A 15952-nucleotide genomic window follows, 5' to 3' on the forward strand; every position below is an offset into this window, starting at 1 on the left:
GCTTGATTTATTCATGGCAACTATAGCATCAAAAAAAAAAAAAAAAAAAAAAAAAAACACTGATCCGACTAAAATCAATACAAAATAACATTAATTTGTTTTAATTCAATGACACAAACATGAACAGACACAGAACTCATTATAAAGTGGTCATGAACTGACTTTTTAAATTTTATTTCATTGATTTCTGAGGTGAACTTACGACGCTCGCTAGGTTTTTGCATTCAAAAACATAAAAAATGAATAACTAAAGCTATTTTCTACCCTAGTTTTGAGACCAGCTGCTCAGAAACGCATGGATTTCATGAAGACGGAAGTAAACTCCCACTGCTGAGTGGATAACAGTTTTGTATAATGAGTTTTTCAACTTACCTCGTCAACTTACCTCAAATTCGACTCAGAGTCCGTGTTGCACAATTCCTGTAAGATCCAGACGGCACAGCACCGTTCTTTACTCCTAATCGGTCTGCAAATCCAGTCTTGTTTACAAAACAATCCTCAGTGAAATGAAGCGAACAGACGGTTTTACCCTCATCAGCTGGAACGTCATTAAAAATAAAGTTAATCCATGCTCCTATTGGAATCCAGAGGAAGCATATGCAGCCACTGTCTTCTTCCACAACCAGGCACTGTACAATATTTTGTATTGCTCGGTAGCTCGATCTGAGTTGTCATCACGAGGTAGGCCTATGTTAGCTACAGTATGTTTAGCTATGCGTGTCATGCGCGAATCAGTGGGCGGGGCTAAACCGGCCGTGTTGAAGTAGGAGTTCATCTACTTCTGCAGGGGTGGTGTTTTATCCTCTTTGATGTCATAGTTCCCCACTTTTAAAAATGAGCCGTTTGCTGAGCCTGGTGTCAATAAAAGCTTTTATTGGACAAAATGTTTTGTCCAAAAATTAGTGCCAATTGGGCATCATTTAAATGCCATGGCCTACCTGAGCGTTTCTGACCATGTCCATCCCTTTATGGGCGGCAGTGGCTCAGTGGTTCATGTGGGTTGTCTACAAACCGAAAGGTTGGTGGTTCAATCCTCGGTTCCACCTGACCAAGTGTCGAGGTGTCCATTAGCAAGACACCTAACCCCAGCTGCTCCCGACGAGCTGGCTGGCGCCTTGCATGGCTGACACCGCCATCGGTGTATGAATGAGTGTGTGAATGGGTGAATGTGAGGCAAATGTAAAGCGCTTTGGTGGCCATTAGGTCTATGAAAGCGCTATATAAATGCAGTCCATTTACCATTTTTATGGCCAACATGTACCCGTCCTCTGATGGCTACTTCCAGCTGGATAATGCACCATGTCACAAAGGTCGAATCATTTCAAATTGTTTTTTTGAACATGACAATGAGTTCACTGTACTAAAATGGCCCCCACAGTCACCAGGGGCCTCATGCATAAAACTTTGCGTAGATTTCATCCTTAAAGTGTGCGTACGCACATAAGGCAGAATTTGCGTACGCACAAAAGTTTTCAGATTTATAAAACCGTTCGTACGCCAGAACCTGCGCAGAATTCACTTTATAAATCCCAGTCAGCGGGAGATTATGCGCACGTGCGTCTCCTCCCCGAAATAACCATATATGGAGATTACAACGCCTAGTTTTACTATGCATATCCTCATCTGCATATCATTTGCATACGATTATTCATCCACGTGATACCAAGTTTAACGGTACAAGACGTTAGGAAAATATGAAATGCGGATGTGCCGTCACATTATTACAAACATTTTTTTTTGTAGCCTATATCCTTGCCTTGTTTTTGAATGAATAAATCAAATAGTGTTAAATACATTTCAGAGAAAGTTTTTCTCAATCTTTTCCACTGGCCAAATAGTATTTTTAATTGATTTATATTTTAATGGATAATGGAAGAGATTTTAATGGAAGAGATAGACATGGTTGTGCATTATTTGCACGAAACAGTTTTCTCAGACAATCTCTAGTTAAAACATTAAAACACAGCATGCCAGAAGAAAAGTGTTCAAAAGCAATGTATCCACAACAAATAGGTCTTTTTCTATTTATTGAATATATATATATATATATATATATATATATATATATATATATATATATATATATATATATATATATTGTAACTTCTCAGTAATGATTTCATGTAGTTTAAGAGTTTAACTCCATTAATGAGAATGGCATATTTAATCTAAATGTTTATATCAGAAGTAAAACATAGTACCATTCTTTTATTTATTTAAACTATTATTGTGAATATGGACTGTATTTATGATTTGGACTCATAATGAAGATTTACGGTTTTACTCCATCTGCCGTTAGATTATAGGCTATATGTGCGTCAGTTTCACCAAACGGCCCAACGCGCGTGCTGGCGCGGTCATTTAAGAAGGGATGGATGTTTGCTTCAAGTGATGATAGGTTTGTGAAATTATATTTGTATTATCTTTCTGTAGATGTATAATTTTCTTTAGATTCTCTGTCTAATAGTAAGCAAAAAGACATTTGACTCCAGCTCACCATCGGTGTCGCCAAAACCCATAATCTTCTAAAAGAGTGCGTACGCACGGTCAAGAGCATCCTTACGGTGCGCACTTATTTACGCCAAGTTTATTTTTTATAAATCCCGATGTGCACGTGGAAAAATGCGTACGCATATTTCTATGCCCATTTTGTGCGTACGCAACGTTTATACATGAGGCCCCAGATCTCAACCCAATAGAGCATCTTTGGGGTTTGGTGGAACGGGAGCTTCATGCTCTGGATGTGCATCCCACAAATCTCCATCAACTGCAAGATGCTATCCTATCAATATGGGCCAATATTTCTAAAGAATGCTTTCAGCACCTTGTTGAATCAATGTCATGTAGAATTAAGGCAGTTCTGAAGGCGAAAGGGGGTCAAACACAGTATAAGTATGGTGTTCCTAATAATCCTTTAGCTGAGTGTATATTCAGTAACAGTCAAAGGTTTGTAAAACATTAGCTTACTATTTTTTGTTTTTGAAAGAAAACTCTTATGCTCATCAATCAAGCCTTTGTCAAGCCATAATTTATTTGATGAAAAATAGTCTACAGAACAAAACGTAGCTAATATTGTGAAATATAATTACAATTTAAAATAATGGTTTTATATTTTAATATACTTTAAAATATAATTTATCTCTGTGATACAAAGCTAAATTTACAGCATCATTATTTACAGCAAATTTACAGTCTCCAGTGCATGATCCTTTAGAATTCATTAATATGTTGATTTATTTATCAATGTTGCAAACAGTTGTAATTAATTGAAATAAATTATATTTAGGCCTATATTAAGATTATTAATTATTATTTTAGTTTTTTTTTTTTTTTTTTTGCTCACTCGTTAGACCTTACACTAAACCAGGGAAAATCAAGTGAGTAGATAAATTTAAATATCTGCAAAACCTAACAGTAAAAAAAGTGTTTATTATTATCATGTTTGGTTGTGTAATTGTACATTTTAAATAGAAATTTCTTATCATTTAAAAAAATGTTAATAAAGGCTCATTTGTCACCACACATGTTGCGAATGACCAGAAGGTATGTGCAAACAACAATCACCACATCACCATCACTTTCAACAACAAACAGAAGCGGTGAGCTACGGGAGCTGTGGAGGGTCAAATCTCGCGCGCTGTTGTGTGCGGAAGTGCAGTTGATTCGTGTAGTACCCCGGCTTCGTGCCAGAATCACAGAAGCGGAAAATAGAGGGGAATTAAAGGACCAGAAGTTTACAGAGATGGACGGCAACTTGACGTTGAATTTGGCCAACTTCAGCACTCTGTTTGTGTGTATGGTGCTGAAGTTCCCGCAGATATTCGTACTGATGCGGGCCAGAACGAGCGCTGGAGTCAGTTTGAACAGTCTTCTGCTGGAGCTGGTCGGGTAAGAACTTCACTGACAGTTGATTGAAATTAATATTTTAAGGACCGATGCATGACAGGTTAGAAAGAGACATCCAGAATGAGCTGCATCAAACTGCCATTTATGTGTGCGTGGCAAATGACATTGAATGAAAAATGAGTTTCGAGCATGCATACACGCTTATGTGTGTTGCATACAGCCTATTATAGAGTAATTTTCATTATGCATTTAAGTCTAATCAAATTTAGTTTTTATTATATGCACAACATTAATGTTGCACAATGCGCATATGATGTTACACCTAATGTCATATATTGTATTACAAAGCAAGCCCCAAACCATTTCAAGGTTATTTGTGATCGAGGGTTTGTAAACCGTTTTTTATAGAAATTGCGTAGACAACCATAAGATATTTAAGACCTAAAGTCTTTATGTGTGTACGTGTGTTTTAGTTTTCTAGTGTTCATGTCCTATCAGATGTACTATGACTACCCACCCCTCACATACCTGGAGTATCCCATCCTCATTGCACAAGGTGAGCCGCCATTCAGATGCTTAATCACAAATGAGACTTTTGGTTCTGAGTGCTTATGTTCAAGCTTGTGTGTATGTCCACAGATGTCATTGTGCTCCTGTTGATCCTGCACTACAACAGAAACCTGAAGCACAGCCTCATATACGCAGCACTGTATCCTTCAAGGTTCAAGCCCATATCTAATATTCTGGACAGAGTGAAAAATAAAAAAAATAATGCCCCAATAACATTCAAAACCTGCCTGATTTAAAAATATTTAATCTATATCTCCTTAACTTAGAGAATCAGGTTTGTCGGTGGATGGCAACTTCTTACAGTACAGAAGTGGGTGATTGATCTGGCCATGGTGAGAATATGCAATATAATTTTTCATTAGTTTCAAATTTACAATTGATCTTAATTTGAACATAATAGGTTAAGATTAAAGGAAAAGCGTCTTTTTGCATCATTATAGTACTAAACAGAATTAAATTACTCAACCCATTGCTTGAGCAAATGTTGTCTAGTCCAGTCATGCAAAATATAAATAAATAAATAAAAATAATAATAATAATAAAAGTTTATTGCTGCCCAAGAAACTATTATTATTATTAATATTATTAATGTCAACAACAGTTGCGCTGCTCAATTTTTTTTTTTGGGGGGGGGGGGAACGTTAAACATTTCAGAATTCTTCAATGAATTAAAATTTCAAAAGAACATTTTTTTTTTTAGTTCTTTTTAAATAGAAACATTATAAATGCCTTTACTGCAATTTCTTTCAAATCTTACTGTCCCCAAACTTTTGAACTTTTTTCTCTCAGAGTCTGTGCACATTCATCAGCGCCAGCAGTAAACTGGCACAGCTTCAGTGTCTGTGGCGCTCAAAGGACTCTGGGCAGGTTAGCACTCTCACCTGGGGTCTGGCCACATACACATGCATGGGTAAGTGACACACACACACACACACACACACACACACACACACGGAAATGAAGCACTTCTCCAGTCTGTCATGTTGATATTGAGTGTTTGCTCTATTTGTCAGCGCGGATCTTCACCACCGTCATCACCACAGCAGACACACAAGGTCAGTAATAGCTCAAGTGTTGATTGTTTGGTTAAGATGTCATCTTTACCTCTCCTCTCTTTCTTCTCCAGTCCTCATTCGGTTCGTCGTCATGACCATTCTGAACATGTGGGTCACGGTTACTGTCATCTACTACAAGCCCCATGCTATAAAACAGGATTAAGACTTCGCACTTTTTTGTTACATACCTTTTTTAAAGAAATGAACTGTATTCAGATCAGTTGCTATTGGATGTAGCACTATATGGCAACGCAAAGGATGTTGAGATTTACTGACTGGGAAAGTATGTACTACAACCAAAAACACGTTTTATCATAATGCTTTTCATATGATTTAATTAGTGCTTGCAAGGCACCATTCATACTTTTTTGTAGAGAATTTTAATCGAAGGTGAATCTGATCTATTTTTGTAAATTTAATACTTAAGAAATATTACATTTTGAAAATATCCGATTCTAAATACAACAGTGATGATGATATTTGCATATTGAATTGCAATTTCTTTTTTCATAAATCTATTTGAATAATGAACTGCAACTGTCTCTTTTTTTTGGTATTTTTCTGCCTTGCAAGCACTGGTATTTTCTTCAGGACATGCAAGTCTAGTTTGTTTTGAGATGTGGCTGGGGCAGAGAAATTTTCTTTTCAGTTTATTTGCTTTGAATCTCGGTTGTGGAAACCAAATTGATTAATTACATTTGTCACGTCAGAAGTCGGACCAAATAGTGTTATGAAACGGTGCATACGTTCCTAATACCCTCTCCTGATTTTCCATTGTTAATACTACTATTTCCAGTGAGGTTTCTTCCCTGAACTGTTGTTTCAAGCTTTTGTACAGATATACTGTTATGGTATTTAAATTAGAAGTTTGGTAATTGTCTTTTTTCTTCTTCAGAAAGGCAAATCATTTGGGACCAATTTTCTTCTGAAGAACTGTTAAAATTGATTAATGATATCAGGTTTCTGATCAGACTGTTTACTGTAGTTCAGACAGGGATGATGTTTACATATGCTGAAATATGCAGTGTTTTGTATTGAGCTGTATCACATGCTAATATAACGAAGGCAGGGTTTTCCGGACAGCTTTTACATATTACTGATGTTGTGATAAGCCTATTCACTTTATAATATAATTGAAGACTCTTTGCAAAATTGATTAATGGTGTACTCGCTCATTGTATCATTTTTGTATATTTTGAACAAAAAGTTATGGACCGCAGCTTTTAATGTTCATTAATTTTTCAATGATTTTAGGTCTAAAGCACAACGGCCTCTTTCGGAAGTACTTTAAAGGGGTAGTTCACTTTGAAATTAATTTTTGATATGTTTTAGCTTACCTCAAGGGCATCCAAGATGTAGGTGTCTTTGTTTCCACAGTATTTTCAATTTTGACATTTTTTTGGTCAAACCGTTGTTGTCTGTCAGTCACACACTGCAGGTTAAGGGGGTCCTCCCTCGGTTCACCTCAAAGAGCATGCACAGAGAAGTGAAAATTAAACATGATTTAATGACTCGTGAATGTAAGTACACATTGATGGCCTAAGACACGAAACGAGCGGTTTGTGTGAGAAAACGAACAATATTTATATAGTTTTTACCTCTTTTTAACAGCCGTCGAACTGATCTGAATCAGATGTCCAACTGAACCGAACTGAACCGTCTCCAGACACCGGAAGTGATCTCTCGCGCATCTACGTCATGCATTGTTTACACAGAGATTTCAGAAGTTTTACCTTTCACTAAACATATTCAGTTATATCGAAGACAACAACGGTTTGACCAAAAAATGTCAAAATTGAAAATGCTGTGGAAACAAAGTCATCTACATATTGGATGCCCTTGAGGTAAGCTAAAACATTATCAAAAATTAATTTCAAAGTGAACTATCCCTTTAATAGATCTTTTTTTTTTTATAAATCAAACATTCCTTTTGTGGAAATGTGTTTTTAATCATTTTCAGAGCCCAAACGAAAAACACTTACCCCAAATAATGAAAGCAAAAGATGTATTTAAAAATGTTAAAGAATAGTTTGGTTTAAAAAGACTTTTTGTGTATGCAATAGCTATCATCAGGACTGATGACATATTTGTGTTAAATATAATAGAAATAATAAATAAATATATATCCTGATGATAATTAATGGATCCACAAAAAGTCCATAAAAAAATTAAAGAATATATTATTGTGTGTGTGTTTGATATAAGCAGACAGAAAAGAATAACCACATTGTTTATATTAAAACTTTACTTCCTTTTACTACATTCACAGCTATAGACCTATTTAACTGACTACTTTTGTTTACAAAAATAAGCAAATGTTATACAAGATCTCCAAACAACACGGCTACATATGCTTTTCATTTTATGCTCAAACAGTACATCAATATAAAACATGCAAATCTGGAGGCAACGCTTTAAAATAAAAAAAGTGCCCAGACCTGTATAAATAGCAAACCACCTGTTAAGATGGCAGGTCAAATATACGCTGTATATTCATATATATATATATATAATGTGTAAAAGAACACAGATATGCATTCACAGCACACCCATAGATACACACTGTTTGCTAAGGTGAAGATACACAAAAAACAAACGGAACACTTCAAATCACAAAAAAAAAAAACTCCTCTAGTAAATTTAAACATGGTTTTTAGACATTCTACCGTCTTATGAACATTTCAGTTATGTGCTTGGAAAGGTGAATCAGTTTTTAGTCTCAAATTCATAAGATGACCAGCCCAAAACAGACTGCAGATCAATTTGAAATCTGGAAACGTTTGAAAAACTCCTGCCCACATGCACAGCTTACATCTAGATATTGGTCACTGTTAATCACATCCATTAATAAAGCTTCCTCCTCAAAATACAGTCAACTCATTCTAGGGAGTGAGCCTCACAGGTGTCCAGGAGAGCATTATGGGATGCACCCGTGATCAAAGAGGGTATGATCGGACGTGGGGGGTAAATAAAGATAAAAACACTCTACAAGAAGAAAACGGCAGAGTTGCACTTTGCATTTATGAAGGAATGAGAAACATATGTAGTGGTGTTTTCTAGCCGTTTATGTGGTGTGTTGCACTACCGTCTATATTCAGCCATGAAAAATAAAAAATAAAAGACTACGGTCAGAACCAGCTGTCGTCCACATTCTCTGGCCGGTTCAGTCTTAGCGTTCAGGTCAACTCTGGCCTTGAATGAATAAGAAGTTTGGTGTGACGCTGACCCTTCAGTTCTGTGTAGATCTGTTGTGCTCTTGAAGCCGAAGCAACCGCATGCCCAGAAAATAAAAGCCATATCACGCCAGCAAAGCCTTCCTCAACATTTGTGTATCTCTCACTTTTTTGGGATTTGCCAAAATGTGCGAAAAGTAACGTCATTTTGTTGATGTGACAGGAAGAACCCCAAATCACCATGTAGCAGCACCAGATTCCCAATATAAGGTTAACTAGAGAAAGAGGGAGAAATCGAGAAAGAGAAAGACAAAGAGATAGTTAGTTTCACTACATTTTAACCCAAGAGGAAAGAAAAATCCTTCGGTAATAATAATCATTTAAAAAAAAGCACCACAGCGTACATGCCATCACGCTCAAGAGAAGCAGATTAATACACCTCCAAACACACACAACAGTTGCAAACTTTTATTGCAAAAGGGAACAAAGAAAGACCTAAAAATAAAAATACTGTTTTGCACATGCTCTCATTCTTTTTCCTTTTACAGTACAGTTGAAATGTCTTCTAGTTTGTAAACACGGTTAGCCAATGGACTCATTTGTTCAGAATGCTGTTGGAGGAGTCTTCTCGCCTCATCTTTGGAGCGTCCATTCGAGGGGGACTAGGACAAGAGGGTCAAAGGTCAAATAAGAAACAAGCAGGCCAAATACCAATTCTCTGCACAAACCTCCTCTCCTTCAGTAGTAAATGGAAAACTATTCAGCTTTGTATTCATGAGTGCCTTCCTGTGGGTTTGGAGTGTGGAGAGGGTGTTTATGAGCAGAGGAATTGGTACAGAAACGTCTGTTTGGTGATGGAAAATTCTCCATATCCCATCTTGGCCAAATTTTTCACACCAATAAGATTAAACATCAACACTTGCATGCTTAAATTTGCTTCAACAACAAACAAATCCCACTGCACTCGCTGACTGTTCCAAAACCTTGTGTTCAGCCTAGAGTTTAGTGTAGCACTTTATTAATGACATGATACTTTAAAGATCATAAAAATACAAATATAGTCCATTTGATTTAACTTTTTATTGATTAGATTTAATAATGACATTTACATTTATGATATTTTTTCGGCTGGACTTATTACTCAGCACTGTGGAATACTTTATTCTGATTGGCCAATCGCGCCATCCAATATCTATGTTATTCCCCAATTACAACCGCTAAAAACTAACAACACAGGCTCACCCGTGTATCTGTCACTGACGTCGGCGCGATTGCTAGGAATGTTTTTTTCTTTTCTTTTGGAAGTTTTGCTTTTGGTGAGATGATAAAATATTAAAACTCCGGTCATATTTTTGGTAATATTTTGTGCAGTTATTTAAAAGGGCACTTGGCAACTCTAGTAATTTCTTCACTGATTTTCACTTTTGTTGTCGCATGTGTTGTCATCAGCGCCCCCTACAGCTGTGCGGCGTATATTTTCACAACACTGTCTTCCTCTCGCTTTCTACCGCTGCTTATGTGCTTTTCTTATTATCGGAGCCGGCCAACTTTATCGTGTGGAGCTATGTCTACCGAGTGGGTAATACAACATACCCTGTGTTATCATAGAATTATGTTGAAATGCCACAAAACACATTCTCGCTTGTTCTCGCTTCTCACAAGACTTCTATTTCCAATTTCCCAGGACGTTAGTCCCGATGTTGGGGATGCTGGAGGGAGCGGGGGAGGCCACCACTCTCTCCAGAACAAGTTATTAAACCATTCAAATTATTTCTAAATGGTTTTATTAAGTTGAAATAATTGCCAAGTGCCCCTTTAATTAGACCATCCAATATCATGGACACGTTTTCATACAAACGCAGCTTCTGCCATTTTGTGACTATTGTTTTGCACACTGTAATGAATTATAACAAACAGGTAAGATTTTAAAACAGTTTCATCTCAAATCAATATCCCTCATCCCCATAATTATTTACAGTATGTTGCCAAATGCTGTGTAATATGTGGTATGACTATCGTATCCCTTAAATGTACAATTAGTTCGAACTGCTTTCTCCGCATTTAAAGAGCTAATAAAATATTTCAACTCAGATCAATATTTCATGTGTAATTATTTACTTATGTGGCAAGTATGTTACAAGTTATGTGCCACAGCTTTGCATCGGGGTCCTGATCACCCTGTCTGGGTTTATTCTGAGGTAACAACCAGCTGGATGTACATTATCCCTTACATACAGTACTACCGTTCAAAAGTTTGAGGGTAGTATGATTTTTAATACTTTTATTTACAAAGAAAGCACGAAAATTATCAAAAGTGACGTTTTTTCTTGAGCACCAAATCAGCATATTAGAATGATTTCTGAAAGATCATGTGACTCTGAAGACAAATGTTTTCAGAAAATTCAGGAATAAATTGCATTTCAAAATATATTCACAAGAAAAGTTGAATGATAAAATATATTATAAATACTTATGAAGAGTTGCCATTTGAAATTTTCTTCTAAAATGACCATTTTTATCAAGCTAGTTAAATATACAAGCTTGATAAAAATGATCATTTTAGAAGAAAATTTCAAATGGCACTTAGAGGCTTTTGCATCTGAACTCTTCATATATTCCTTCAAAAACATTAAACTTTTGAACGGTAGTTTGTTTTATTGGTAAATGTTTGATATTAAAAAAGTAAAATTAGTTATCACAACATTATAATCTCATTAAATCACTAATGTTTTTAAAATGAGCTTAGTGTGTATTTGATGTCAATCTAAATCCAGCCAACATACTGTAGGTGGCTTACAAGGTTTTGGAACAGAGCCCCTATGTAAGCAGATACCCTGTTTCTTTCAACCCTAAACATGCTCCTCAGAAATTAAACGTGTGGTCATAATCTACATCATCCACGTCATCCAGAGCCCAGTGCCAGTCCTGAAGCTCCAAATCCAGAGGCCTGCAGGTGGAGGAGAGAGCATTCAGCCAAGCCTCCCTTCACCAGTCTCCCCACAGTGAGGTAGTTTGCTAAGGTCAAGCTTAACCTTTGCACATTAGAGGTAATTAGGCGTAAAAAAAAAAATTGTTTGTTTCCGGTTTCCGACCGACCCTGTCAATTTATGTGCGACCCAAAATTATTTTATGAGCTTGGGGAAGAAATAATAAAAATTAAATAAATACACAAATACAATTTTTTTCCATCTTCTGCTGTCTATCACTTCTTTCGCCATGTATTTGTTCGTTTCTTTCATTATTTTATGCAATCCAAAACACTCTAACCTGCCGCGGTTCGTATCTCTAGAGCCCGTCTAACTTGTCCGCTTTTCCGGGACAAATGGATTTTTGAAGGACAAGTAAAAGAGAATTTTACTCGCCCCAACGGACAAGTAGCCTGATTAGAACATCAATAACAAACAAAAAAATAACTAGGGAATCACTAAACCGAGAGAATGATTCTGATTGTATTAAATTTATTGCAAGTTGCGATCGATTGTGGATAATAAATGTAGCAGGCAGCAGCTACTGTATTACTGATGGTAAATTTGCGCTGTTGACGCTCGCGCAGAGAAATCTACACACATGAGCGGAGCACACACACACACACACACACACACACACACACACACACACACACACACACACACACACACACACAGTTAACAACATACTCTGCCTATAAAAAATCTAAATGTGGAGTTTTTATATTTTAACATATGTTAAGCACTAAGCAGCCTCAATTATTTTTCCTGAATACCATCACGATTGAAAAAGTGACATTGATTTCCTACAACAGTTCAATAAACAGTTAAGATTAAGTCACTTACTGTTTATAAGCAATATTGGGTGTTTTTGTTCCATTTCAGCAGCGAAAATAGTTCCAAAGAAAAGTCACAGCAGAACAACGACGCATCTCACAGGAACTCATCCTGTTTTCATTACTGAATGATTCAGCATTTTGAACGAATCGGTTGAGTCAAAGATTCAATGACCCATTCATAAACATCAACAGCTGTCTCATTCTTGAATGAATCAACCGTTTGAACGAATCGTTTGAATTAATGAATCAATAACTCACTCGTTAATACGGCCGCCTGCCGCCACCTATTGGCAGTTTAGTGTTATGTTTATAAGTAGCCTAGTATAATTCTTTCCAATATTTCTTATTTGCACATTTAAATCAATTTCATAACATTATTTTATGAAATTGTAATTTTTCATTGTAAATGATTTAATTTGATCAGCCCTACCTAGGGTAACAGTATGCTTCATCTTTCATTTTAAATTCCTAAATTTGATCAATAAATTCAATTATTTAGAATAATAAGACACTATAGGGCATTTAATAATATTGGTGGAGGAGATGCTCTTAAAGGTGCAGATATTACAATATGCCTTTTTAAATATCAAAGCTGATTGAACACTGATGAGAATATTGCTTCAGAATAAAAAATAAATAAATTTAAAAAATCCGGACAAGCAACTTTTTACTCAGACAAGTGATTGACAGATTTACTTGTCTGGAGGACAAGCACGTGAAAAGGCTTGAGGGGATAGTTCACTTTGATATTTTTAGTTTTGACCAAAAAATATCAAAATTGAAAATACTGCAGAAACAAAAACACCTACATATCCCTTGAGGTAAGCTAAAACATATAAAAAATAATTTTGTGAACTATCCCTTGAATTTCCTACCCATCCCTTGCTGCCACTGAAAAAAAAAAACAAAAAAAAAAAAAAAATTCCCTACCGACCCATGACCTCAACTGACAACCAACCGGAACCAAACTTTTTTTTTTTTTAGGCCTTACTATAACTGAGCTAAACCACTTCACCACTGATCAAGGACTACTGAAGCTTTGAAACCTACATACATCTGTATGCATTTGATGGCAGATGTGCATTAAAGGTGAAGATCTGTGTGAGAAGTTTTAAATCTTCTGATGCATACCGTAAGTATTTTGCCTTTAAATTCAATGTTACTATTCACAATCAAAAACCTGAGTTTGATGCAAAAGAGAAAAAGTGCTTTGTTAATGCCCAAGCTGTCACCTTGCATCCCAAGTTACAAAAAGTAGCCCAGCGTAACACTGTTCAAGCTTTACATCCGGTTAGGCATCATAAATGTTGTTAGGCTAGTTAGGCACCGAAATTCAAACCATGAATGCTCTTGTACGATGTTTCTGAAGCATCCTAACGCGTTCTGCAATAAACATCAATACTTTTTCCGTCCAACTTCCAGGTCGGTCGCGCTCTCCTCTCACCCAGTGCTGAACTGGTCTGAAGCACAGGGTCTGAGACCTTCATCTCTCTTGTCCATGTGCTCTTTGTGGCATTTGATCTGGCATCTCTGGCATTCCACAGCCAGAGGAGGTTTGAACATGTTCCACAGGGGTTTGGTACAGGCCTCACAGTTGGCAGGGAAGTGGTAGAATAAAGGGAGAAACTCATGACCCTTGTGGTAGATGAAGCCAGATTTCTCCACACATGCTGTCGGTTCCTTTACGTTGTGCACAAACCTGTGTATCATATAGAGTAGCACTCTAGTGTGTAAACCGGCGCCAAAGCTTCTGCATTGATTTTATGCACGGCCATCTTTGAATCAGACTTTACAGAGCAAGATGTTAAAGGTACAGTTCACACAAAAATGAATGTGTAAATTGTCATCATTCACTCACTCTCGTGTTGTTCCACACTCATTCCCGCAGGTCTGACATTCTAATCATTCCCGCAGGTCTCTCATTTATAACACGGGATATTCCCGTGATCGTAATCCACACAGATTATAAAATCAAATCATTCTTTTAACAACTATCTGCCAGACGCAATTCCACAAACAGCGCGAGTGTTCAGTGGTGCCGCGTCTTCCAACTCTTCTCTCAAAATGTGTTGTGCAAGGCAAGCATCAAGGGACATTACAGAATATTCACTTACACTATCGGGCCAGCAGCGCATCGTGAATGAAGTTTACCATTAGTCTTACCAGTTTAAACATTCAAGCGATTTTAAACTAATCAGTGCTCGCGCGCTGTCTGGGATGATTTTCTATATGCGCACATTCAAACAAAATACACCTCAAGAACAAGCTGGCCAGAAACAAAAGTTATTTTTCACAGATTATATTGCTTTAACACGCAAAACTGTGTCAATTTCGGTCTTCGTGGGTATACTCTACAAACAACATAGTCGGTTTTGTCTTTAATAAGCATAAAACGCATGCCAGTATAATGAAAACAGAATCCGTGCACTAGCCCTTAAAGTGACGGCAGCCATATGTGTCGGTCATTAATTTTGTCGTCAAAAGAGAGCTTTAAATTAAAGGAATCAGGATTAATAGCCTATGTTTTTTATTTATTCAGGACTAAAATACTACCCAGTGTTATTTTCCATTTGATAACTTTATTCAGTTTCTGTCTATGAATAGTGTTAGACCTATTCAAAAACTTTTCTGTAAAATCCAAAATCTCAAAACACTTCAAAAGTGCTCTGTTCTGTTTTAAAAACATTTGGTAGTGTATGTAAAAGTGGATTGGGTATTCTGCTAAAACCAGGAATGACGTGAGGTTGAGTAAATGATGACAGTTTTCATTTTTGAACAAACTGGTCTGAAAGGATCTGGTCACCAAGTGTGAATGTAAACCAGGCCTTTATGTACTCCGCTTACTCAAAAGAGTAGACAGACACTGACACAGCATAAACTCTACATTTGCCACATGAAAACACAAGATAGAGCAGAACACAGCCACATAATTACCAAAACTTTGCATAAAAATGTGAACTTCAAGGCTTACTCCTAACCTGGGTTTGCCTGAAGGTATTTGTCGGCTGGGTCTCCTCATGGATTGACTGCTTTGTACTTTAGCTGGAACTCTGGGAGAGGAGCGGTGAGGGGCGTCTGGTGCTGGAGGTTTTTTGGGAATCTTCTTCATGAGCCGACTAACCCACTTCTGCTGGTCCTCCTGAGACAAGGCTAACAGCAGCAGGTTTTTAGCAGTAGACACGTCGTAGTTCACTGGGGGGTGGAGAAAGCAAACACGGAAGTTAAACATGAGAATGGGACAAATGAGTTCAAAAAACATGTTTTTGAAATGGTCCCTCAAATGCATACCAAGGCTGAGTTTATTTGATCAAAAATACAGTAACATGTACATGTTGTGAAATATTATTACAATTTAAAATAACTTTTCTCTTTTTAATACATTTTTTGTCATGACATTAAATATCATTTATTCCTGTGATCTCCAGTCTTCAGTGTCACATGATCCTTCAGAGATCATTCTAATACACTGGTTTGCTGCTCAAGAATAATTTCTTATTATTATC

At 36.8% G+C, this 15952-nt stretch overlaps 2 protein-coding genes across 5 annotated transcripts in view; one reads left to right on the top strand and one right to left on the bottom strand.

The window, feature by feature from the left end:
* Positions 1-3614: 3614 nt before the first annotated feature.
* On the top strand, positions 3615-6690 carry slc66a3 (solute carrier family 66 member 3). Its single transcript, XM_039671619.2, has 7 exons — positions 3615-3888; positions 4320-4402; positions 4486-4555; positions 4691-4748; positions 5206-5326; positions 5430-5471; positions 5543-6690. Exons 1-7 carry the CDS (start codon positions 3743-3745, stop codon positions 5632-5634), a joined length of 612 nt encoding a protein of 203 aa, XP_039527553.2. The 5' UTR covers positions 3615-3742; the 3' UTR covers positions 5635-6690.
* Positions 6691-7698: 1008 nt separating this feature from the next.
* The window catches only part of rock2a (rho-associated, coiled-coil containing protein kinase 2a), a 69426-nt gene continuing 61172 nt past the window's right edge, over positions 7699-15952 (bottom strand). The window contains exons 30-32 of one of the 4 annotated variants that reach the window (XM_089117138.1): positions 15428-15641; positions 13894-14148; positions 9098-11591 (exon numbers count right to left, since the gene is read on the bottom strand). In XM_089117138.1, coding sequence (XP_088973264.1) covers positions 11507-11591; positions 13894-14148; positions 15428-15641 — 554 coding nt within the window. In that variant the 3' untranslated portion in view covers positions 9098-11506. Of the gene's footprint in view, positions 8920-9097; positions 11592-13442; positions 14149-15427; positions 15642-15952 lie in introns of those variants that run through there. The other 3 variants (XM_039671823.2, XM_039671822.2, XM_039671821.2) reach the window with 3 other exon arrangements.

This window comes from Pimephales promelas, chromosome 11 (assembly GCF_988280905.1).
Source record: "Pimephales promelas chromosome 11, fPimPro1.hap1.1, whole genome shotgun sequence".
In the NCBI taxonomy this organism is placed as follows: domain Eukaryota; kingdom Metazoa; phylum Chordata; class Actinopteri; order Cypriniformes; family Leuciscidae; genus Pimephales; species Pimephales promelas.